This window comes from Eptesicus fuscus, chromosome 1 (assembly GCF_027574615.1).
Source record: "Eptesicus fuscus isolate TK198812 chromosome 1, DD_ASM_mEF_20220401, whole genome shotgun sequence".
NCBI classification, from domain to species: domain Eukaryota; kingdom Metazoa; phylum Chordata; class Mammalia; order Chiroptera; family Vespertilionidae; genus Eptesicus; species Eptesicus fuscus.
In genome coordinates this window covers 2,338,174-2,362,565 of record NC_072473.1, presented here as the reverse complement: position 1 = coordinate 2,362,565, position 24,392 = coordinate 2,338,174, and the positions used below count along the sequence as shown (strand labels likewise).

General features: G+C 57.6%; 1 protein-coding gene across 1 annotated transcript; it reads left to right on the top strand.

The window, feature by feature from the left end:
* The first annotated feature begins 6,533 nt into the window (after window positions 1-6,533).
* GPR143 (G protein-coupled receptor 143) lies at window positions 6,534-22,753 on the top strand. The gene is made up of 9 exons (XM_054720285.1): window positions 6,534-6,812; window positions 8,625-8,734; window positions 11,114-11,208; window positions 15,504-15,596; window positions 16,698-16,807; window positions 17,925-18,033; window positions 20,124-20,241; window positions 21,480-21,723; window positions 22,341-22,753. The coding sequence occupies exons 1-9, from the start codon at window positions 6,545-6,547 to the stop codon at window positions 22,433-22,435; spliced, it is 1,242 nt and encodes a 413-aa protein (XP_054576260.1). The 5' UTR covers window positions 6,534-6,544; the 3' UTR covers window positions 22,436-22,753.
* Window positions 22,754-24,392: the final 1,639 nt, after the last annotated feature.

Sequence of the window (24,392 nt, the reverse complement as noted above, 5' to 3'; positions counted from 1 at the left end):
AGAGTGTCCGCCTGCGGACTGAAGGGTCCCAGGTTCGATTCCGGTCAAGGGCATGTACCTTGGTTTCGGGCACATCCCCAGTGGGGCATGTGCAGGAGGCAGCTGATCGATGTTTCTCTCTCATCAATGTTTCTGACTCTCTCTATCCCTCTCCCTTCCTCTCTGTAAAAAAAATCAATAAAATATATTTTTTTAAATAATAAATAAAAATAAAATAAAAAATAAAGTGGCAGCCAGGAGAGTATGCAAACTTTGAGAGCTCACTAAAGATTTCCCCCAGGCGCACGTAACTTTCTAAAAATCCAATCATGGTAATTCTTTACATTTGCATAATTATACACTTCAGAAAGGCCACGAGCAGTATCATATGACTGGCTTTTTTTTTTTTCCAATTCTCACCTGAGGCTATGTTTAGAGAGAGGAAGGGAGAGAGACAGAAGCATGGATGTGAGAGAGAAACATCGATTGCTTGCCTCCCATATTCTCTCTGACGTGGGATTGAACCTGAAACCTGGGCATGTGCCCTGACCCAGAATCAAACCCGCAGCCCTTTGGTGTACAGGATGATGCCCCAACCAGCGAGCCACCCGGCCAGGGTCAGGTACATAGCCCTGCGGCGCCGGGTTGCCGGGCGGTCGCTCATCGCCCAGCGCGCTAACCGCAGAGCCCTTGAGGTTAATGTGTGGGTTTCCTCTTCCCTCCTCACGCCGCTGGGGTGGCGGCGAAGCAGTCATTTCGAAATCCCCCGCAGGCTGTGGTGCAGGAGCGCGTCGCGTCCTCTGTGTGCCGCGTGAGGTTTGTTAGACGCGATTCGTGGAGATGAGGACTGAGCGCGGACAGCCCGCCCAGACGGGACGGTCACTGCGTCCCCACGTTACCGCAGTGAGTTCCAGAAGGAACACGACTTGAAACAAGGTTAAAGTATGTAACATGTACATACACACGGAACTATGTCATGGGTAACAAGTTTAAACTATGTAATGTCTATGTACATGCTACACGGAGTGACCAGATTATTATGACCACCCCATCAGTACTTCGTGGGGCCACCTTTTGCCTTCAATACTGCGGCGATTCTTCTTGGCATCGACTCCACAAGATGTTGAAAGGTGATGCGAGGAAACTGACGCCATGCCTGATGAATAGCCCTGTCCGGTTCTGTGAGATTGGATGGCTGTGGAACCAGCTGCCTGATGGCTCTTTTAACTCCGTCCCACAAATGCTCAACTGGATTGAGATCTGGTGATTGTGGGGGCCACCTAAGCAAGGTAAAGTCTCCCTCATGTTCTTGAAACCACTCCTGCACAATGCGAGCACCGTGGCATGGCGCATTGTCTTGTTGGAAGAAGCCATCTCCACTGGGACACGCCATCAACATGATGGGACGAACTTGATCAGCAACGATACTTGGGTATGTTGTGCTATTCAGACGTTGTTCCACACGAATTAAAGGGCCCAAATCACGCCAGGAAAACATGCCCCAAACCGTAACACTGCCCCCACCAGCTTGAAGGGTTGTGCTCATGCATGTGGGGTGCATGCTTTCATGCTGTTTCCGCGAAATTCTCACTCTGCCATCTGCATGAGGCAACTGGAAACGTGATTCATCGGACCACGTGACTTTTTTCCAATGCTCGACTGTCCGATCCTTGCATTCCTGTGTGAACTGGAGACGTTTTATCTTGGTGACTGCAGACAGCAAAGGTGTTCGAACAGGCCTTCGGCTTCCATATCCCATACGATGCAGGGTACGGCTAATGTGCCTACAAACGGCAGGTGGGCCTAATCATCTGGCCACTCAGTGTATATAACATGTATATATCCCCTTCCTTGAAAGTACAGGTATAGTCACACGGCATCAAATGCGGCCACCTGCGACCTGCCCCCAACGTCTCCAAAGCGGACCCCTGGTTGCCTCAAGAGGAGGGGCGAGAAGGCGACGCCCTGGGTCTGGCTGGTTTGTAGACTTGCAAGGTGACGGACACGAGCCTCGGGTGCCCTCTGGAGGAAGTGCTTCCGGCGCAACGGGCCTGGGCTTCCACCTCCGTGACCTTGGACGTGTCCCCTCACCTCTTCCCAGGCCTCACACCCCAACTAGAAATGAAGATGAGCCACAGGGTGGGGTGGAGATTTAAGCAAGAAAGGAAACACCCGTGCCTCCGCCTCATAGAGGATAGAGTTTGATTTTCTTCCTCTTCTCGGAGCACAAAGGCCACCCTCTCCTTCCCACCCCCGGTCTTGCTTCCTGCCCTCTCAGGCGGAGGTGACTCAGTAGAGCTGAGGGTATACTCTCGGGCACTATTTCTCTCTCCTTTTTTAAAAAAATAATTTGGCCCTAGCCGGTTTGGCTCAGTGGATAGAGCGTCGGCCTGCGGATTGAAGGGTCCCGGGTTCGATTCTGGTCAAGGGCACATGACTGGGTTGTGGGCTTGATCGCCAGTAGGGGGCGTGCAGGAGGCAGTGGATCCCTGATTCTCTCTCATCATTGATGTTTCTCTCTCTCCCTCTCCCTTCCTCTCTGAAATCAATAAAAATGAAAAAAAAGAAGAAAAAAAGACTGAATCCCTGTCCGGCACACCCAGGTTCGCCTTCCGCTTGAGCTTTGCGACTGGCCAGTTGCTGTCGGGGAGAAAGCGTTTGAAACGGTGTGTAACGAGGTGGGGTCCGCTGTGATTGGATGGGCCCGTCGGAGGCGGTCACCTGCTCCCGGTGCCAAGAGCGCGAGTGGGCGTTGCTTTCTCGGAGCCCTGGGCTCTCTCATCTCCACCCCGGGAGCCTTCCTGCAGCTTCTTCCAGAACATTCTCCGGAAGTGCTTTCTTTCTCAGCACAAGTCACTTTGTTTGTCCCCGCGGTCCTTATCTGGCTTCTTCCTCTTCCATGTGCTTCCTTTTCCTCCCAGCATCCTGACTTCGGTCCCAAGTGAGTCCCAGACAGTGCTCGCTCCCGGGGGTTCCCCAGCCAGAAGGATGTTACTCACCACTGCCAGCCGCGGGCCTGCACCCCTGACTGGGCATTTGCGTTCAGAATGCTCTTTGGCTCGGGCGGATGTTGATTCATTTGTCAGCATCTATTTTTAAAAAATTATATCTCGCCGAAACCGGTTTGGCTCAGTGGATAGAGCATTGGCCTGCGGACTGAAGGGTCCCAGGTTCAATTCCGGTCAGGGGCATGTACCTTGGTTGCGGGCACATCCCCAGTAGGGGGTTGTGCAGGAGGAAGCTGATCGATGTTTCTCTCTCTCTGTCCCTCTCTCTTCCTCTCTGTAAAAAAATCAATAACATATATTTTTAAAAAATTATATCTCTTTATTGATGTCAGAGAAGAAGGGAGAGGGGGACAGAGAGAGAAAGACATCCATGATGAGAGAGAATCATGGATCGGCTGCCTCCCACACGCCCCCTACTGGGGATCCAGCCCACAACCCGGGCCTGTGCCCTGCGGGGAATTGAGCTGTGGCCTCCTGGTTCCTAGGTTGACGCTCAGCCACTGAGCCACGCCGGCCGGGCTGCAGTGTCCTCTTGTATTGCTGACCTGTGCGCACTTCCACATGTGTCCCCCTGTGTGAGCCTGTGCACTTCACCTGTGTGCCTTGGTGTGTATTATTGCACTGTCTCAGGTTGATTTTCCAGGCTAATTTCAACTTGCCTCTGACTTGTTGGACAGTTAAGAAATGTAGTCTGGCCCTCGCTGGCTTGGCTCAGTGGCTAGAGCGTCAGCCTGCAGACTGAAGGGTCCCGGGTTCCATTCCGGTTGAGGACACATGCCCGGGTTGTGGGCTCGATCCCCAGTAGGGGGCGTGCAGGAGGCAGCCGATCTATGATTCTTTCTCATCAATGACGTTTCTACCCCCCTCTCCCTCTCCCTTCCTCTCTGAAATCAATGAAAATATATTTAAAAAATAAAGCACATCTCTTTAAAAAACAAAAAGAAATGTAGTCTGCTATCCCTCCTTGTGCAGGTTGGCTCGGGGCCCATCCATAGCATAGGCCCCTAGCTCCGTGGTCGGCAAACTGCGGCTCGCGAGCCACATGCGGCTCTTTGGCCCCTTGAGTGTGGCTCTTCCACAAAATACCACGGCCTGGGCGAGACTATTTTGAAGAAGTGGCGTTAGAAGAAGTTGAAGTTTAAAAAATTTGGCTCTCCAAAGAAATTTCAATCGTTGTCCTGTTGATATTTGGCTCTGTTGACTAATGAGTTTGCCGACCACTGGCCTAGCTGATCCTGCCCATGGGTAAGTTTCCTCCCGAGGTGATCCTGACCAGGGATGCCCCGGCGTCCGCTCCCTTGAACACTGGGCGCCACAGTCGCGCAGGGCACGCAGCGTGGCCCGCGGGCGGCAGAGGGGTGTGTGCAGCTGGGGCACGAAGCGGGGACTCTGAGGCAGGGACGCCTTTGCAAGGATCGGCCACCCGAACCCCGGTGTTAGGGCGACACCCGGAGGCTGCCTTTTCATGTTCACGTTGCAAAGCCCAGCCCCAGGCTCCCCGCAGAGGCGGCTGCTCGCTAGGACCGGGCGTCGGGGGCGGTTCCGCGGGCTTTCCCACGGTCTGCACGCAGGCGCGGACCGGGGAGGAGCGGGGCCGGCCCCGCCGACGTCAGTCCGTCCCGGCCTGTGAGCGGCGGCGGCGCCCAGCGTGCGGGCGGCCCTTTGAAGTGGCGGCCTTTGTTCGGGGCCCTGCTTCCCCGCTGGCAGCGCGGCCTGCCGGCCCCGGGGACGGGAAGCCGGTCCCCTGGTCCCCAGCGCCTCAAACCGCAAAGCTGGGGTGGCACTGGGGGTGCGGGGGTGGGGGTGGGGAGGGCACCCTCAGCGTTTACACCTTGCCCTTAGGCGATGGGAAGAAACCCGGAGAGCCGCCCATTTCCTGGGGGGGGGGGGGGGGGGCGGGCAAAGGTGTCCGCTTCGGGGTTGCCAATGGACCTGCTGGGCTTATTGCTGGTGAGAAATACAACAGAGGCCTTTGTGTTTTGTTTTCATTGATTTCACAGAGAGGGAGGGGGAGGGAGAGAGAGGGAGAGAGAGAGAGAGAGAGAGAGAGAGAGAGAGAAAGCGGCCTGAAACATTGATCAGCTGCCTCCTGCACGCCCCCTACTGGGGATGGGACACGAAACCCGGACCAGGAATGGAACCCTGACCTCCTGGTTCAGAGGTCGTCGCTCAACCACTGAGCCGCCCCGGCCGGGCTGGGTTTTGTTTTTAAACAAAGCCTGGGTTAGCAGAGCCACAACCCGGAAGCGGCTCTTTCATTTTCAACCATAAAGAGCTTTGTAAGCTGCACTCTATATGCTTACTACTCCTACTGATGCAATTTTGAAACTTTCATGTGTCTGGAATCAAGCATGATTTTCAATGTACAGTGAACCATGCAGACAATTACAGCAGTTAAGAAAATCTGGACACACTTGAATAACATTCCTTTCTGAACAGAATTACTCTTGGAAGTTCCTTTCAAATGTCAAAAGCGAACCCACACCGCTGAGCTGAGTAACGAATGGAACAGATTTGATAGGGAGCGTGTGTGTGTGTGTGTGTGTATGTGTATGGGTGTGTGTGGTATGGGTGTGTGTATGTGTGTGTGTGTGTGTGTGTGTGTGTGCGTGTATTTGTGTGTGTACAGGTGTGTGTATGTGTGTGTGGTGTGTTTTTTGTGGGGGTGTGGTGTGTGTGCGTGTGGGTGTGTGTGTGTGTGTGTGTGTGTATGGGTGTGTGTGGTGTGTGTGTGTGTGTTGTGTGTGTGTGGTGTGTGTGTATGGGTGTGTGTGGTGTGTGTATGGGTGTGTGTATATGTGTGTGTGTGTGTGGTGTGTGTGGTGTGTGTATGGGTATGTATGTGTGTGTGTATGGGTGTGTGTATGTGTGTGTGGAGTGTGTGTGGGTGTGTGTATGTGTGTGTGTGTATGTGTGTGTGTGTGTGTGTGTGGTGTGTGTATGGGTGTGTGTATGTGTGTGTATGGGTGTGTGTATGTGTGTGGGTGTGAGGTGTGGGTGTGTGTGTGTCTGTATGTGGTTAGGCCCAGTCTCCCTTTCTTTAAGGTTCATCCGTGGATTTTAAACGCAAACGCTGCCTCTGTGGCCTGTTTCCTTGCGGGAGGGGTGTGCAGCGAGGATAAAGCACTGCTTTTGCGCAGCCGCACCAGTCCCCGCTCCTGGTCGCCTGGTGCCTGCAAACCTTCTCATTAGGAACGTCAGCGCCCCCTCAGGGGAGATCAGGCTCGCGAGGCGGGCTTTTCTGGAAGATCAGTAAGAGGAGATGGAGTTTGGGGGCAGAATCCAGGCCCTGGGAGGTTTGGTGAAAGGGGAGAAGGCTGACTCCCGACCTCTGGCGCCCCTCCCGCACCCCCTCAGGATCAAGCATCGCCCGGATGAGGCCTCGTGGCCTCGCAGAGGGCGCAGGGCCCCACCGCGCCCGCGCCTTTTCTGCCAACCCCGGAGGGGCGGGGGGCAGGGGGGAGCCCAGAGCACATGATGCCCCCCGCCGGGCCGGCGCACATGACCCAGGCGGCCCGCGGGTCCTGGCAGACCTGGGCCGCGGCTTCAGCACCGACATGGCCTCCCCGCGCCTCGGGACCTTCTGCTGCCCCACGCGGGACGCCGCCACGCAGCTCGTGCTGGGCTTCCAGCCGCGGGCCTTCAACGCGCTGTGCCTGGGCAGCGGCGCGCTCCGCCTGGCGCTCGGCCTCCTGCAGCTGCTGCCCGGCCGCCGGCCCGCGGCCCCCGCGGGGTCCCCCCCATCCCCGCCGGCTGCGGCTCGCGCCCCCGCATCCACCCGGATCCTGCGCGCCGCTGTCGCCTGCGACGTGCTCGGCTGCCTGGGTGAGGGCGCGCGGCCCCAGGGGGGCCCTGGTTGGGGCACAGTTAGGGCGCGCAGCCCGCGGGGAGATCTGGTTGGTCACTGGGTGAGGGCGCGCGGGTGGGATCTGGTTGGATCTGGTTGGTAACTGGGTGAGGGCCCGCGGGTGGGATCTGGTTGGATCTGGTTGGTAACTGGGTGAGGGCCCGCGGGTGGGATCTGGTTGGTAACTGGGTGAGGGCCCGCGGGTGGGATCTGGTTGGATCTGGTTGGTAACTGGGTGAGGGCCCGCGGGTGGGATCTGGTTGGTAACTGGGTGAGGGCCCGCGGGTGGGATCTGGTTGGATCTGGTTGGTAACTGGGTGAGGGCGCGTGGGTGGGATCTGGTTGGTAACTGGGTGAGGGCCCGCGGGTGGGATCTGGTTGGATCTGGTTGGTAACTGGGTGAGGGCGCGCGGGTGGGATCTGGTTGGTGCCTGGGTAAGGGGCGCAGCCCGCGGGTGGGATCTGGGGATCTGGTTGATGCCTGGGTGAGAGCCCACGGCTGCACGCGGGGCGGGGAGGCGGGGGGCAGGGCATGTGCGTGCACAGAGAAGGGAGAGCTCGTTCCCTGGGGATGGACAGGAGGACTAGAGGATCCGCAAAACGACACAGTCCCTAAGTTACGGCCAACGGCCTCAGCCAGTGTGGCTCAGTGGATAGAGTGTCGCCCGAGGATTGAAGGGTCCCGGGTTTGATTTCGGTCAAGGACACATACCTTGGTTGCAGCGGGAACATACAGGAGGCAACCAATCGATATGTCTCTCTCACATTGATGTCTCTCTCTCTCTCTCTCTCTCTCTCTCTCTCTCTCCCCCCTTCCACTCTCTCTAAAAATCAATGGGAAAATATCCTTGGGTGAGGAGTAACAACAACAAAAGTTTGTTGCTAAAAAATACAGCCGTGTCTTTGCCGGTTGTGCAGGGTTACCAGCCAGGGTGGCGCTCAGCCAGCGGAGCCCGGCCAGGGCCCGGGGGGCCGAGGAAAAAGCGCGCTGCCTAACCAAGAGCCTCGACCTACGCTTGGAGTTTGTGTAGTGTTTGAGGAGGAGTCCATATCTGGGTCTAATGGGGATCAAAGCTCACAAGGAGTAAGTGTCGGAAGGAAGTGGTCAACAGCGAACTTGTGAAATTCTTCAGTGTGGTTGTAAGAGGATGCAACGAGTTTCTTCCTAAACTTCACTAGTGCGCTCTTCCTAGCATTCCTTTCTGTATGAATACGAGTTAACACGAACATTAAAATTATAGCAAGCCCGAGATGGTGTTGCTCAGTGGATAGAGCAGCCTGCGGACTGAAGGGTCCCGGTTCAATTCCGGTCAAGGGCACATGCCCGGTTGCGGGCTCCATCCCCAGTAGGGATCGTGCAGGAGGCAGCTGATCCATGCTTCTCTCTAATCATTGAAGTTTCTGTCTCTCTCCCTTTCCCTTCCTCTCTGAAATCAATGAAAATATATTTTAAAATATACATAGTATATAGCCGAGAAGTTACTGATTTACTATTTCCATAGTCACTTCTTAACTCCACATAAACACAAAATACAGGAACGCGCTTATGGCTGATGGTGGTTTGTTAGTCAGTCGATGGCTTTGCCCCCATCGCAGTTACTCTCTGTGTGCAGCCAACATGTGCGTTACTTCCCCCTCTTTCTCCCCCTTCTTTCTCTCTCCCTTTCTGTCCATCTGCGAATCATCTGTCCATCCATCCATCCGTCCCTCACAGAGCAACAACCCAGCCATAGATCTGCATCAGGCCCGGGTAACAGATGGGCTCATTCTCGCCTCCAATTCCCGCCTAGGTGTCGTGGTCCGGGCGGCCGTGTGGCTAGGCTTCCCTGACTTCGTTCAGAACCTGCCTGTGGGGAACCAGACGGACATCTGGCCTGCCGCCTTCTGCGTGGGGAGTGCGGTGAGTGCGCCCCCTCTGTTTGCCCCTCCTCCCTCGCAGAGCTTCTGATGTGCCCTGGTCCTCAAAGAGCCTCTCCCTCCCCCACCCCCTACCTCTCCTCCCCCCCCCCCTCAGACCCAGCTCCCTCCCCGGAACTGATGACCAGGGGCCCTGGGGTTCGGGCCTCTGTGATTTTAGGTGTTGCTTCTCCCTCCCTCACCCTCAGCACATGCGCATACAGTCCTGCAAGCCTTACCTTAGGCTGCAGTCAGAACCAGCTGGCTGAAAGCAGGGGGCAGGGATGGGGGGGAGGGAGAGGCAGGAAGAGAGAGAGAAGGGGGAAAGAAAAGAAAGCTACTGGCTTATTGGCTGCATTTTGCCTAATGAAATATATTTAAATACACATGGTCCCCCAAGTTAACGCCCAGTGAGCACTCTCGGCCCAAGGAGGCTGCCTGGATGCGCCATCTGTAGAGAACTGTCAGCCCGCCCCCTCAGGCTGCCCATTGCATCCCCGGAGCATCCCCACTGCATCCCCACGGCATCCTCACTGCATCCCCGGAACATCCCCAGAGCATCCCCACTGCATCCCTGGAGCATCCCCACTGCATCCCCGCAACATCCCCACTGCATCCCCGCAGCATCCCCACTGCATCCCCGCAACATCCCCACTGCATCCCCGCAACATCCCCACTGCATCCCCGCAACATCCCCGGAGCATCCCCACTGCATCCCCGGAGCATCCCCACTGCATCCCCGGAGCATCCCCACTGCATCCCCGGAGCATCCCCACTGCATCCCCGCAACATCCCCAGAGCATCCCCACTGCATCCCCACTGCATCCCCAGAGCATCCCCACTGCATCCCCGGAGCATCCCCACTGCATCCCCGGAGCATCCCCACTGCATCCCCACTGCATCCCCACTGCATCCCCGGAGCATCCCCACTGCATCCCCACTGCATCCCCACTGCATCCCCGGAGCATCCCCACTGCATCCCCGCAACATCCCCACTGCATCCCCACTGCATCCCCGGAGCATCCCCACTGCATCCCCACTGCATCCCCGGAGCATCCCCACAGCATCCCCACTGCATCCCCACAGCATCCCCGCAACATCCCCAGAGCATCCCCACTGCATCCCCACTGCATCCCCGCAACATCCCCAGAGCATCCCCACTGCATCCCCACTGCATCCCCGCAACATCCCCAGAGCATCCCCACTGCATCCCCAGAGCATCCCCAGAGCATCCCCACTGCATCCCCACTGCATCCCCACTGCATCCCCGCAGCATCCCCAGAGCATCCCCACTGCATCCCCACTGCATCCCCGCAACATCCCCAGAGCATCCCCAGAGCATCCCCACTGCATCCCCACTGCATCCCCACTGCATCCCCACTGCATCCCCGCAACATCCCCAGAGCATCCCCACTGCATCCCCAGAGCATCCCCAGAGCATCCCCACTGCATCCCCACTGCATCCCCGCAACATCCCCAGAGCATCCCCACTGCATCCCCACTGCATCCCCACTGCATCCCCACTGCATCCCCGCAACATCCCCAGAGCATCCCCACTGCATCCCCACTGCATCCCCGCAACATCCCCAGAGCATCCCCACTGCATCCCCACTGCATCCCCGCAACATCCCCAGAGCATCCCCACTGCATCCCCAGAGCATCCCCAGAGCATCCCCACTGCATCCCCAGAGCATCCCCAGAGCATCCCCACAGCATCCCCAGAGCATCCCCACAGCATCCCCACAGCATCCCCGCAACATCCCCAGAGCATCCCCAGAGCATCCCCACTGCATCCCCACTGCATCCCCACTGCATCCCCACTGCATCCCCAGAGCATCCCCAGAGCATCCCCACTGCATCCCCAGAGCATCCCCAGAGCATCCCCACTGCATCCCCACTGCATCCCCACAGCATCCCCAGAGCATCCCCACTGCATCCCTGGAGAATCCCCACTGCATCCCCACTGCATCCCCGGAGCATCCCCACTGCATCCCCAGAGCATCCCCACTGCATCCCCAGAGCATCGCTTCAGCTTCTCACACAGGAGCCTCCCTTCCCCTCCTATGAGAAGGCCCCTCTCCTTTCCTGCCCACACCCCTTCGTTCTCAGTAAAAGCCCTTCTGGCCCCGAGACCCTGTGAGCCCTCGGGCGGTGCACGCCCCACAGCTGAGCCATTGCTGGGCTTGCGGGGCAGGCGCTGAGCAGACCCGGACAGAGGCGCGCACCTGTCCCCGCCACACCCGCCCTGGTTGCCAGGCCTGCCCCGTGTGTCCCAGGCTGCCCTGGGCGCCTCCTGAGGTCAGCGGGCGGCGAGGCTCAGCTCCTGCTTGGGGCAGCCTGGCGCCCGGGCCCTGGGGCCCTGAAGGCCGCCTCCCGCCCACAGGTGTGGATCCAGCTGCTCTACAGCACCTGCTTCTGGTGGCTGTTCTGCTACGCGGTGGACGCCTACCTGGTGATCCGGAGGTCATCGGGACTGAGGTAGGCGGAGGAGGGGGCCGCTCTGGTGGCCTGGTCCCGGGAGAGGTGTGCGGCCATCTAGCCAGGTCTCATGGCCAGACAGACACCTGCAGCCTCACAGGGACAGCCCCTCCCCTTTGAGCCTGATCCCCGGTCCAGTGGGGGAGGAGTGGTGCGTGCAACCCGTGGCTGTGCCTCTCTCACATCTGTGTTTCTCTCTCTGTGTCTCTCCCCCTCCCTTCCACTCTCTCTGAAAATCGGTGGGAAAATATCCTCGGGTGAGGATTAACAACAAAGATCCATTGTCTTGTAGTGAATTCCCGGAATTGTGCCTCCATCACCATCTCTAGTTTATGACACTTTAACCCCCCCCCCCGCCCCCAATGTCTGTGCTGGTTAGTAGTCACTGTCCATTCTCCCCTCTCCTCGGCCCCCCACAGCTGCTAATCTACTCCCTGTGTCTAGATCTGCCTGCTCCGGATGTTTCCCATAAACGGAATCATAGCTACACAACCTTTTGTGTCGGCTTCCTAAACTTCACATAACATTTCCAAGGGGTGTCCACGTGCAGCAGCTATCAGCGCTTCACGCCTGTTCGTCTTGTAGGGTGTTCTCTCCTTTCCGCGTCCAGCACGGAAAAGGAACGGGTCCGGTTCCTGAGTGGAGGAGCTGGGGATTAAGAAATAAAAGAAAGAAAGAAAGACGCAGAAATAGAAACAAAGCTGGGAGCCAGGTGGGACGCTGCCACTCTGATGGAGGGACAGGGACCCCGAGCCCACGCAGCACATTCATTTATACCCCCAATACCAGGAAGTACCCCCAAAACTTAGGATCAAAGGAGCTTATTTGCATTCTTGAGTAGGCCCGAGCATTCCTGGTGCTTGACTGGATTTACATATCAAAGTCACGACACCTGGGCTGACATGAAGGCCAAGCTGATAACGTGTCCAGCCTTTTAGGGGAAGCATGTTCCCAGGGCCCAGGGCGTGGCTCTGCCTGTCGCCCTGAGTTCAGCTGATGACAATGAAAGAAATGCCCATGTGCCTTCCCAGGCGCTGTCCACAATGTCCCACTGCAGGGCCGTGGGCATCGTATCCGTTTATCACTGATGGGCACGGAGCGGGCGGCCCGTGCTTGGCGATCAGGAATAGAGCTGCAGTGACATGTGGACGCGAGTGGACGCGCGCTTTCCGCATATCCCCGGGTGGGAGCGCCGGGCGCAGGTCTCGGGCCATCACGGCCCTGAGTATAACCGCGTGAGGAGCTGCTGAGCTGCTCCCCACCGGTGCGCCGTGTGCTCTCTCAGCAGCTGGGCGCGATGGCTCTGCTTTCCCCACATCCGTGCCGAGGACACGTGTTACTTTCGGTGTATGTGTTTGGTTTTGAGGGTTAGCCATCCTGGTGTGTGCAGTGGGATCTCACCGTGGGTTGGTTTGTGTGTTTTGTTTTGTGTTTAATCCTCACCCTGGCTCAGACAACTGGATATCGACATAGAAAAGAACAAAGGTGTGCCTTTTCCTCACCTACACAAAGTTCACCTCTTCCACTCTCTAAAAAGTGAGAGACAGAGAGAAACATCGATGTGAGAGAAACACACCGATGGGTTGCCTCCTGCAGGCACCCTGACCAGGGCGAGGGCTGGGAAGGCGCCTGCAACCAAGGTATGTGCCCTTGACCGGAACCAAACCCGGGACCCTTCTGTCCGCAGGCCGAGGCTCTATCCACTGAGCCAGACTGGCCAAGGCTCACTGTGGTTTTGATTTCCCCGATGACTAATGAGGGTGAGCATCTTCTCCTGCCCTTACTGGCCATTGGCACACCTTCTTTGGGGAACTTTCTATTCCGTTCCTTTGGCCATTTTTTTAAAAAATATATTTTTTATTGAATTTTTGCAGAGAGGAAGGAAGAGGGATAGAGAGTTAGAAACATCGATGGGAGAGAAACATCGATGAGAAAGAAACATAGATCAGCTGCCTCCTGCACACCCCCTATTGGGGATGTGCCTGCAACCAAGGTACATGCCCTTGACCAGAATCGAAGCTGGGACCCAACGCTCTATCCACTGAGCCAAACCGGTTAGGGCCTTTGGCCATTTTTAATCGGTCTATTGGTCTCTTTATTATTGAGCTGTGGGGGTTCTTTATATATTCCAGATACAAGTACCTTCTTATTCCTATAGTTGACAAATACCTGCTGCTAATCAGTGGCTTGTCTTTCCACGTGATGACATGTTTCGAAGCACAAAGGTTGTTAATTTTGATGGAGTCCAATTATTTGTTTGTTTGTTTGTTGTGGTTTCGCTGTCACCTAAGAAACCCTTGCCTCACGCAGGGTCACAAAGATCTATATCTGTGTCTTCTTCTGAGAGTTTTATGGTTTGCGCGCTTTGAATGCGGTCTCTGGTCCATTTTGAATGGATTTTTGTGTGCAGGCGAGGGAAAGGCCCCTTTATTCTTCTTCATGTAGCTATCCAGTTGTCGGGGCACAAGTTGTGAATGAATCCCCTTTTCAAACCAATACAGTAACCAAAGAAGGGTACAGTCACGCTGTAGAACACATTGGGCTATCTTAGATCCCTGCTCTAAAATCGTTGCTATTCCCTATGTACATGGCATCATTAAATATTATGACATCATCTATATATATATAAAAGCCTCAGCGACCATTGCAACCGAATGGACGACTGAACAGGCTGCGTGGGGCGGCCAGGCCGGCAGGGGGGTCAGTGAGGGGTGACTAAACAACCAAACAGCAGGCTGTGTGGGGCAACCAGGCCCGTAGGGGGAGCAGTTGGGGGTGACCAGGCCGGCATGGGGGGGGGCAGTGAGGGGTGACCAGGCCGGCAGAGGTGGGCAGTGAGGGGTGAACAGGCCGGCAGAGGTGGGCAGTGAGGGGTGAACAGGCCAGCGGGGGAGGGGGGGGAGCAGTTGGGGGCGACTAGGCCAGCAGGGTGGGGGCAGTTGGGGATGACCAGGCCTGCAGGGGCGGGGGGCAGTTAGGGGCGATAAGGCAGGCAGGCAGGTGAGCAGTTAGCAGTCAGTGGTCCCAGATTGTGAGAGGGATGTCTGACTGGGGCTCCCAGATTGGAGAGGGTGCAGGCTGGGCTGAGGGGACCCCTCCCTGTCCCATGCACGGGGCCTCTAGTTAAGTCATAAAATAATGATATAAACAATATGGGAATCTCTGTATCATGCTTAAAGAGGCCTGAGGTAGGCAACCCAGGCCTCATGCTGGACATCAGGGACCCCAGCTCCTTTCTTCCTGCTCCACAATCCCATTGTGTGACTTGTATCCTTAGTGTCTCGTGGCCCAATAGAGCTGCTGAAGCTCCAGCCATCACACCTGCATTCCAGGCAGCAGGAAGGGGGAAGGGAGCAATGCAAAAGGCTCCTCCCTCGAACCAGCCTCCTTGGGAGTTTCACACAACAATCCCACTTCCATAGTATTAGCTTCATGGCCACACTTAGCTGTAAGAAGCAGTCAGAAATATGGCTGGTCAGCCAATCACACTGCTGCAAGAGGAGGTGAGAAATATAGCCGGGGAGCCAAGCACGCGGCTGCTCTGCACGCCATCCAGGCTGTGTTACCAAGAGGAAAAAGCTGTGGGTGGGCAGGTAGCTGCGTGAGAAGGCCTTGTCCCCAAAGCCAGTGCCAGCGCGCGTCCTTGGTTGATGGGTCCCTCAGTTTTGGGGGGATCAGAGCTGTGACACAAGTACAGACATCACACCTGCATTCCAGTTATCTGGACAAGAGGAGCCTTTGAACACCGAAAGGAAGTGGAAGGGGTGTGTGCCTCATGCTGTAGGAGGAGAGCGCATTGCTTCCCCCGCACCTGGGGGGGGGGGGGGGGGCTGGGGCCTGAGCGCTGTCTGGATCTGGGGGGCAGGTAGAGCCCTGAGGAGCCAAGACCGGAAGTCAGGGAGCCCTCTTCACACCCAGGGGAGTGTCTAGAACCCACCTGGGAGCTCAGTGCGCCGAGGAGCAGCGCGCTGGGCCTGTCAGGGAGTGGCTTCCCGGGCTCGCTCCTCACCAGGAGGCAGACCCAGGATGCAGGGCAAGGGCAGCGTGGGGCAAGCGCAGGCGCAATGAAGAGACCAGCTGGCGGGGAGGGCCCAGGACTCCCCGCGGGGCCGGGCTCAGCGGGCTCGGCTGGAGTGCTCGCCACTTGCTGGGTTGGTTTTGTTGTATGAACACCCCAGTGAAAGAACAGCTGAGAGGCAAACAAGGCAGCTCCCGGCCCGGATGGGATGCGGGCTGGGGGCCGCGGGGCCGCCCTGGCTGCGGCTGCGGCTGAGGCTGAGGCGGCTCTCTCCTAGCATCATCCTGCTCTACCACCTCATGGCCTGGGGGCTGGCCGCGCTGCTCTGCGCCGAGGGGCTGCTCATGCTCTACCACCCGTCCCTGTCCAGGTAAGGCGGCTGCGGAAGGCGGCCCACCTCCCCACCCCGCGCTTCATCTCCCGCCGCGGTCCCCGCCCCCGGGCTCCACCAACACAAGGGCCTTTGCCTTTTGTCACTTCTCCTGCCGAGGCCACCAGCTCTTCCCCTCCCCCTGCCCTTCCCCTGCCCCCTGCCCCTCCCCCTCCCCCTGGCCCTCCCCTTCCCACCTGCCTCTCCCCCTCCCACCTACCCCTCCCTCTCCCACCTGCTCCTCCCACCTGCTTCTTGATCTCCCACCTGCCCCTACCCCTTCCTCTCCCCCCTGCCCTCCCCTTCCTACCTGCCCCTCCCCCTCCCACTTACCCCTTTCCCTCCCACCTGCTCCTCCCACCTGCTCCTCCCCCTCCCACCTGCCTCTCCCCCTCCCACCTACCCCTCCCTCTCCCACCTGCTCCTCCCACCTGCTTCTTGATCTCCCACCTGCCCCTTCCCCTCACCCTCCCCCCTGCCCTCCCCTTCCTACCTGCCCCTCCCCCTCCCACTTACCCCTCCCTCTCCCACCTGCTCCTCCCACCTGCTCCTCCCCCTCCCACCTGGGCCTCCCACCTGCCCTCCCCCTTCCCACCTGCTCCTCCCCCTCCTTCTTGGGCCTGAGCAGCCCTCTCCCCTTTGCCTTCCCTTCTCCCTGCCTCTGCCACTCCCCCTCTGCCTTCTGCATCTCTCACCTGGTGGGAACACACCTGGGTGGCACCCCCGAGCCAACCGGAACCCCGTCCGTCCCTCTCCTTGCAAAGAGCCACACAATGACGGCTCCCCTTAACCGTGAGAACCGGGGGCCACTGGCCGGCTCCCCGAGCGGCCTTGTCCCGTGGGCTGCGTGATGTTCGCGTGAGCAGAGACTGGGGGGCGGGGAGGGGTCCACCACCCGGGTCCTTGCCCTTCTCCCGTTTCCCGGGGGACTGCGGGGGCTCCAGCGGGCAGCCCCAGGGGCGCCCCCTCCCCTCCCCCGCTCTTCCCACACGGCGGCCCGATCCACCTCCCTCCCGGCGGCGACTCTGCGGTCCCCGGGCCTCCCCGCCCCGGCCGCGCCCAGCGGAGCGCGTTCCCCGGGCTGAGCGGGGCCTCCGGCAGGTGCGAGCGGGGCCCGGCGCACGCCGTCCCGCACTACGTGAGCGCCTACCTGCCGCTGCTGCTGGTGCTGCTGGCCAACCCCGTCCTGTTCGGGAAGACGCTCACGGCAGGTGAGGCTCCGGGGCGGGACACGTGCTGTCCTTCTGGAATGATCCGGGGCCGCTGCCCTCACCATCGCCCTCTGGGGCAGAAGCAGGACGCGGGGCGGGGGGGGGGGGGGGCGGGCAGCGGTGCACACCGGGGGCACGTCCCTGGCCGGCGGCCCCTCCAGGCGGCCCCTGCCGGCGGCTCCCCGCCTCCGGGGCTCCCTGGCCGCCCGGGAGCAGCTGGGGAAGCTGGACGAGGCGGGAGCGGGCGGAGGGGCGTGGGGAGGAATGGGGAAGGGGAGGCCCGGGGCTGCCGGCTCCTAGAACGCACGCACGTGGCCGGCCGGTCAGCCGCGCAGGAGGCGGAGGCAGAGCGCAGGTGCGCCTGGGCGGAGGGGCCGGTGAGCAGGACGCACTGCGAGGGGTCTGGGCGTCACCGCCTCCCAGGGAACCCCTCCCGCAGAGTGAGAACCAGGGCGGCGCTGAGCGTCAGTCGTGATGGAGAACTTGAAACGTGTTTCTTCAATCCTCACCCGAGGATGGTTCCCATTGATCTCCCGACAGAGGGGAAGGGAGAGAGAGCGGGAGAAACGCGGATGTGGAGAGACCCGTTGACTGGCTGCCTCCCAACCGCGCCCTGACCAGGGCCTGGGATGGAACTTGCAAGCCAGGTACGTGCCCTTGGCCAGGAATTGAACCTGTGACCCGCGGGCCAACGCTCTATCCACTGAGCACGCCAGCCAGCTAGGGCTCATTGTTCCCACAGAGAATGTACATCTTTAAAACGGAGCTCCTGCCCTAGTAAAGCCCAAATAAAATCTGGTTTCTTCAGCCCTAACCGCTTTGGCTCAGTGGATGGAGCATCGGCCTGCGGACTGAAGGGTCCCGGGTTCGATTCCGGTCGAGGGCATGTACCTTGGTTGCGGGCACATCCCCAGTGGGGGGGGGGGTGCAGGAGGCAGCTGATCGATGTTTCTAACTCTCTCTCCCTCTCTGTAAGAAATCAATAAAATATATATTTTTAAAATCCGGTGTCCTCGGCGCTGACAGAGGTCGCCAGGTCGTGTAAGATGTTAGCATCGGGCCGCTCCGGGGCTCACCCGCCTCGTCCTGAGCAGCGCGCCTGCCCCTCTCTCCACAGTGGCCTCGTTACTCAAAGGGAGACAAGGCGTGTACACGGAGAAGGAGAGGCGGATGGGAGCCATGATCAAGACCCGGTTCTTCAAAATCATGCTGGTTGTCGTCGTCTGGTAACCTGCCTTCTGCTCCTCGTTCCTGTCACCGGGAGGGAGGGCACATGCAAGCCCCTGGCCCATGTGCTTGTCCACGAGGGACCCGAGAGTTCCAGGGGGATGAGTGTGTGTGTGTGTGTGAGTGTGTGTGTGTGAGTGTGTGAGTGTGTGTGTGTGTGAGTGTGTGTGTGTGTGTGTGTGAGTGTGTGTGTGTGTGTGTGTGTGTGTGAGTGTGTGTGTGTGTGTGTGTGTGTGTGTGTGTGAGTGTGTGTGTGTGAGTGTGTGTGTGTGTGTGAGTGTGTGTGTGTGTGTGAGTGTGTGTGTGTGTGTGTGAGTGTGTGTGTGTGTGTGAGTGTGTGTGTGTGAGTGTGTGTGTGAGTGTGTGTGTGTGAGTGTGTGTGTGTGTGAGTGTGTGTGTGTGTGTGTGTGAGTGTGTGTGTGTGTGAGTGTGTGTGTGTGTGTGAGTGTGTGAGTGTGTGTGTGTGTGTGTGTATTTTTTATTGATTTCAGAGAGGAAGGGAGAGGAGAGAGAGAGAAACATCAATGATGAGAGAGAATCATTGATTAGCTGCCTCCTGCGCGCCCCCTCCTGGGGAGGAGCCCGCAACCCGGGCATGTGCCCTTGACCAGAACAAATCCTGGACCCTTTAGTCCGCAGGCCGCCCCTCTAGCCACTGAGCCACACCGGCCAGGGCCCAAGGGAGGAGTCTCTGGCGAGGACACCTTTGCTCCGGGCTAGGGGCCATGGGAGGAAATGCAGGCAGGACAGCAGGCGAGCCCGCAGCCCCTCTGCCTCCGGGAAGAGCCAGATCCACGGAGATGCGCCGGGAAGCCCTCAGAACACACCCCGGCTTCACAATCCCAGCCCCAGCATCCGGGTCCCCCTGCCAGGTTACCATGGAAACACAGCATTGGCCCCGCCTTCTCAGTCCACCACTCCTGTCAGTCTTGGCACCAGATGCCTGTGTCTAAGAAGCTCCAAGGACAAGGGCACGGCTTTGAGGGGGACGCGTCAGAGCTCAGGCCCGAAGGGTAGAGAGCAATTTCTCTCTCCTCGGTTTCCCCACCGCAGGCCTTCTGCCCAACGTGGATGCTTTGAAATTGACCTGTGTTGCCCTGGCCAGTGTGGCTCAATGGATAGAGCATCAGCCTGTGGACTGAAGAGTCATGGGTTTGATTCCGGTCAAGGGCACATGCCCGGGTTGCAGGCTCAATCCCTTGTAGCGGGCGTGCAGGAGGCAGCCGATCCGTGGTTCTCTCTCATCACTGATGTTTTTCTCCCTCTCCCTCTCCCTTCCTCTCTGACATCAATAAAAATGTATTTTTTGAAAGAGAGAAGGAAATAGACTGTGCCCCATGCACGGCAGCAGGCTACAATCAGAAAACCCTTAGCTGCCGTAAAGCAATGTGTCCCTTGGCGGCCTGCCTTGTGGGCGTGGCCACTCATGTGATGCCAGGAGGCTCGGGCACTGCGAGGGGAGGCGTCATTATTTCTCTCAAAACCCTGCGAGCTGGCCTTGCCGGTCTCAGTGCCTCCCGACAATCACACCAAAACCTTCGGACATCAGCCCTGGCCGCTGTGGCCCAGTGGACAGAGCGTCGGCCTGCGGACCAAAGGGTCCCAGGTCCGATTCCGGTCAAGGGCACGTACCTGGGTCGCAGGCTCCTCCCCGGCCCAGGCCCTGGTCGGGGCTCCTGCAGGAGGCAACCAATCGATGTGCTCCTCTCACGTCGATGTTTGTCCCTGTCTGTCCCTCTCTCTCCCACTCCCCCTAAAAATCAATGGAAAAATATCCTCGCGTGAGGATTCAAACAAACAAACAAACAAACATCCGGACATCAAATGTCAGATAAGGTTTGCTTTGGTCTCGTTCCAAACCATAGGCCACGCTTCAAAGGAAGACCGCCTTCGGGATTGATGGAGGGTCTGTCTGTGGGGGGAAGCAGCTGTGGGTCTTTCCGTCAAATTCTGATGAGGCGGGGCAGTGCTTGAGGCCACCCCTGGAGGACCGTGAGCTCTGGGGAGACACGCCCCCTCCCCCAGCGCCTAACCCCGCCCTCTGCGGCTGGTGTCCTCACCGGTGGGCGGGCCCTTGTCTTGCTCACAGTTGGCTGTCGAACATCATCAACGAAAGCCTTCTCTTCTACCTGGAGATGCAACCGGACATCAAAGGCGGCGCTTTGAAATCTGTCCGAAATGCGGCCAAGACCACGTGGTTTATTATGGTAGGTCAATCCTGATTTTAAATTTTCCTCTTGCAAAATGAAAACCAGCCCCGGCCGGTGAGACTCAGTGGGTTGAGCGTCATCCCTGCACCGAAAGATGCCGGTTCCATTCCCGCTCAGGGCACATGCCCAGGAGGGGGCGTGCAGGAGGCAGCCCGTCCCTGTTTCTCTCTCATTGATGTTTCTCTCTCTCTCTCTACCTCTCTCTGAAATGAACGTAAAAATACGTTTTGAAAGGTTATCAATGTAGCCCTGCCGGTTTGGCTCAGTGTCTCTCTCTCACGTCGATGTTTCTCTCCTTCCGCTCTCTCTGGAAATCAATGGAAAAATTATCCTCTGGTAAGGATTGTTAAAAAAATTATAAACGTAAAATGTTATACTAAATACAACTACATAATAACACACGTCAAAACGTATTGGCTAGAAATACACGCGACGGTCAGGTGGAAGCACATGGGTGGACCCCCTCTCCCCAGGGCTTCCGTTAGATGACGTTTATAATAAAGATACACACACCAGCTCAGGGGGTGAGTGTCCACCTAGGAACCAGGAGGTCACGGTTCGATTCCCGGTCAGGGCAGAGGCCCGGGTTTCGGGCTCGATCTCCAGTAGGGGGCGTGCAGGAGGCAGCTGATCTGTGATTCTCTCTCACCATTGATGTTTCTCTCTCTCCCTTTTCCTTTCTCTCTGAAATCAATAAAAATAATTTTTTTAAAAAAAAACACAAAACATCAGACCCACGTCCACCACAGGCCTGGGCCAGAAGCAGAACTCCTACACGAGGGCTGTAACAACACCACGGCACACTGGCTCCATCCCCATGTGGGGCCGTGCAGGAGGCAGCCGGTCCATGATGCTCTCATCATGGATGTTTCTGTTTCTCTCCCTTCCTCTCTGAAATCCATAAAAATAAAAATGAAATGCAAACAGGAGCTCTCAGCGGAAAAACACACGGCGTCCTCCACAGGATTGATTTTGACGGCGCTTCAGAATTGGAGGCAATCTGATTCGCAAGGACTTGAAAGCAAGACCAGCGCTCCTGCCTCCCCCGGGCTGTGCCTGGCAGTGGCTTGGTGCCGTGGCTCAGCTCTGGTGTGGGTACCGCACAGGAGGACCGGTTCCCTGCCCGCCGTGGCCTCGGGAGCCACTCCAGGAGAGGCCAGCAGGGGGCGCCTGCAGCGCCCAGGGTCTGGCCACCGGCTGCCCGCGCTCACCGGCGCTCTCCCTGTCCCCTCCAGGGCATCCTGAATCCCGCCCAAGGGTTCCTCTTGTCGCTGGCCTTCTACGGCTGGACCGGATGCCGCCTGGACGTCCAGTCTCCCAGGAAGGAGATCCAGTGGGAGCCCATGACCAGCTCGGCCGCCGAGCGGGCCTGCCCTGCCCACCAGGGCCCCTGCGTGCCCGGTGGCAGCCCCGCTTCCAGGAAGGTGGCGCGTGTGGGCGGGCACACGTCGGACGAGGCTCTGAGCATGCTGTCGGGAGGTGAGGCCCTGGCTTCGGGGCAGGCGAGCTGCGGGGTCCAGGGCTCCCCCGCAAAGGCCGTCAGCAACCAAGGTGACCTCCCTCACGCCCGTCGGGTGTACATGGAACATCGCAGTGCCCCACACTGATGCCAGTCTTGTAGTTCATCATCTGCCCTTCCTTTCAGCATTTAAAAATATGTATTTCTGATTTCAGAGAGGGAGGAGAGAGAGAGAAACACCAATGATGACAGAAACATGGATGCGCTGCCTCCTGCACGCCCCCTTCTGGGGATCGAGCCCACAACCTGGGCATGTGCCCTTGACCAGAATCCAACCTGGGACCCTTCAGTCCACAGACCGCTGCTCTATCCACTGAGCCACACCGGCCAGGGCCGGACGTTTGCTCTCATTCTACTGATAACCCACTGCTCTCCCCCCAAACCACGCGGCATCACCCATGAAAGGACCCCTCGGAGGGATCTGGGTTTGACGGAAGGGGGTCTCCCTCGCGTTGGGCATCTCCTGGAGCGGAGCGCAGTGGCCAGGCAGCCACCACACGCACTGTGACCTCGTGCAGCTCACGCCACGCCTCCCAGGACACCACACCCTCGCAGCCTTCTCTCTCTTCCTCTCCAGGGTCCGATGCCAGCACGATCGAAATCCACATTGCAAGCGGGTCCCGCCAGGCCAATGAGGCGGAAGCTGTTCCCAAAATCCAGGGAGACCTGTGACAGGGAAGGGGCCCGCCCCCCATCCTCCGGCTCCACAGCCCTCGTTCCTCAGAAGTGTGTTCTCACCTTCCCAGCTCCTCGGTCAAGGTGTCCCGTCCGTCCCCCAGGCTCACTCTCCTCACCATGTCAGCGCATCTCCCCGAGGGCCCTCTTTGTGAAAAGAGAAGCGAGTGCGTGCCCTTGGGAGTGGAAGACTGCCTTCTAGCCCGTGGCTTCCACCCTCTGCGCCACGGGAATATGCACAGCACCAGTTCCCGCCTGCTTGGTCAGGGGCACCGGCCTCTTGCCCTTAGTTTGTCAAATTAAAACAATGACAACAGCGAACACAATAGCCTTCGGGTGTCATTGAATCAAAAGTGTGGCTATTTTCTCTGTCAGATGGGCAAAAGCTGTGTTTTGGGGGTTGCCGCCGAGTTTTCTGTGCCACAAGATGAAAAGGTTAAATATCGCTGTTCCAGACCAAATGCTCAGCAGCTTCTGTACACGCTGTAATGCAGGGGTCCTCACACTTTTTAAACAGGGGGCCCGTTCACTGTCCCTCAGACCGTGGGAGGGCCGGACTGTAGTTTTAAAAAAACTATGAACAAATTCCTATGCACACGGCACATATCTTATTTTGAAGTAAAAAAACAAAACGGCAAAAACACCCGCCTGTGGCCCGCGGGCCGTAGTTTGAGGACGCCTGCTGTAATGTAATGCCACGTCCAAATCCCTGGGAAAGTTAATACAGTCATTGAAACTAGGCTCCCAGTTTGGCTTGGGTTCCTCCCGAACAGCACTTCTAGCAAATGCTCTCGGGTCAAGTTATTGATGATGCCAAAAGGGCAGCCAAGTGCAGAAGCAGCTGAGGTACGGGGCGTGCTGATGGGCTGCGCTGCATGTTCTTCATGCACCACAAGAGGGCGCAGAAGAGACAGCTCCCATCAGGAATTCCGCCTTTGGTCCACACATGGGGCTGCATGTTCTTCATGCACCACAAGAGGGCGCAGAAGAGACGGCTCCTCTCAGGAATTCAGCCTTTGGGCCCGGTGTTGGGCTGCATGCTCTCTGTGCATTACAAGAGAGCTCAGAAGAGGCAGGTTTGATCAGGAATCCAGTGTTTGGTTCATGCTGTTGAAGTCCTTTCCCATTATTATTCTGAACTCTATATCAAATAAATTTCTTTTTAAAAAATATAATTTATTGATTTTTTACAGAGAGGGAAGGAAAGGGATAGTTGGAAACATCGATGAGAGAGAAACATGGATCAGCTGCCTCCTGCACACCTCCTACTGGGTATGTGCCCACAACCGAGGTACATGCCCTGGACCGGAATCGAACCTGGGACCCTCCGGTCGGCAGGCCAAAGCTCTATCCACTGAGCGAAACCGGCTAGGGTCAGATAAATGTCTTATCTCCATTTCACTTCTCTCTTCGGGAGAATTCTCTTGTTCTTTCACTTGGGGGTTGCTTTTGTCTTCCCGTTTTGGCTGCCTGTTTGGGTTTCTGACTATGCATTAGAATCTCTAGTGCAGGACAATGTCAAACTCTGTTTCTAATTAGATCAGGAAGAGATGCAAAGCCTCCAGAGACCGCCTCTGCTTGCATTTGGTCTTGAATAGCCCTTAGGTAGGCCAGTGGTTCTCAACCTGTGGGTCGTGACCCCTTTGGGGGTGGAACGACCCTTTCACAGGGGTCACCTAAGACATCCTGCATATCAGATATTTACATTATGATTCATAACAGTAGCAAAATTACAGTTATGAAGTAGCAACGAAAATGTTATGGTTGGGGGTCACCACAACATGAGGAACTGTATTAGAGGGTCGGGGCTGAGAACCACTGCCTTATGCAATCGTCCACAGGTGTGGCCCAGAGGTTTTCCAACAGGGCGGGGCAATTGCTTCTGCCTGGAGGCTAATTGTTCTTGTCGGTCTGTTACTGGGCCTCAGAAACGCCACCCCAGGGGCAAGGTATT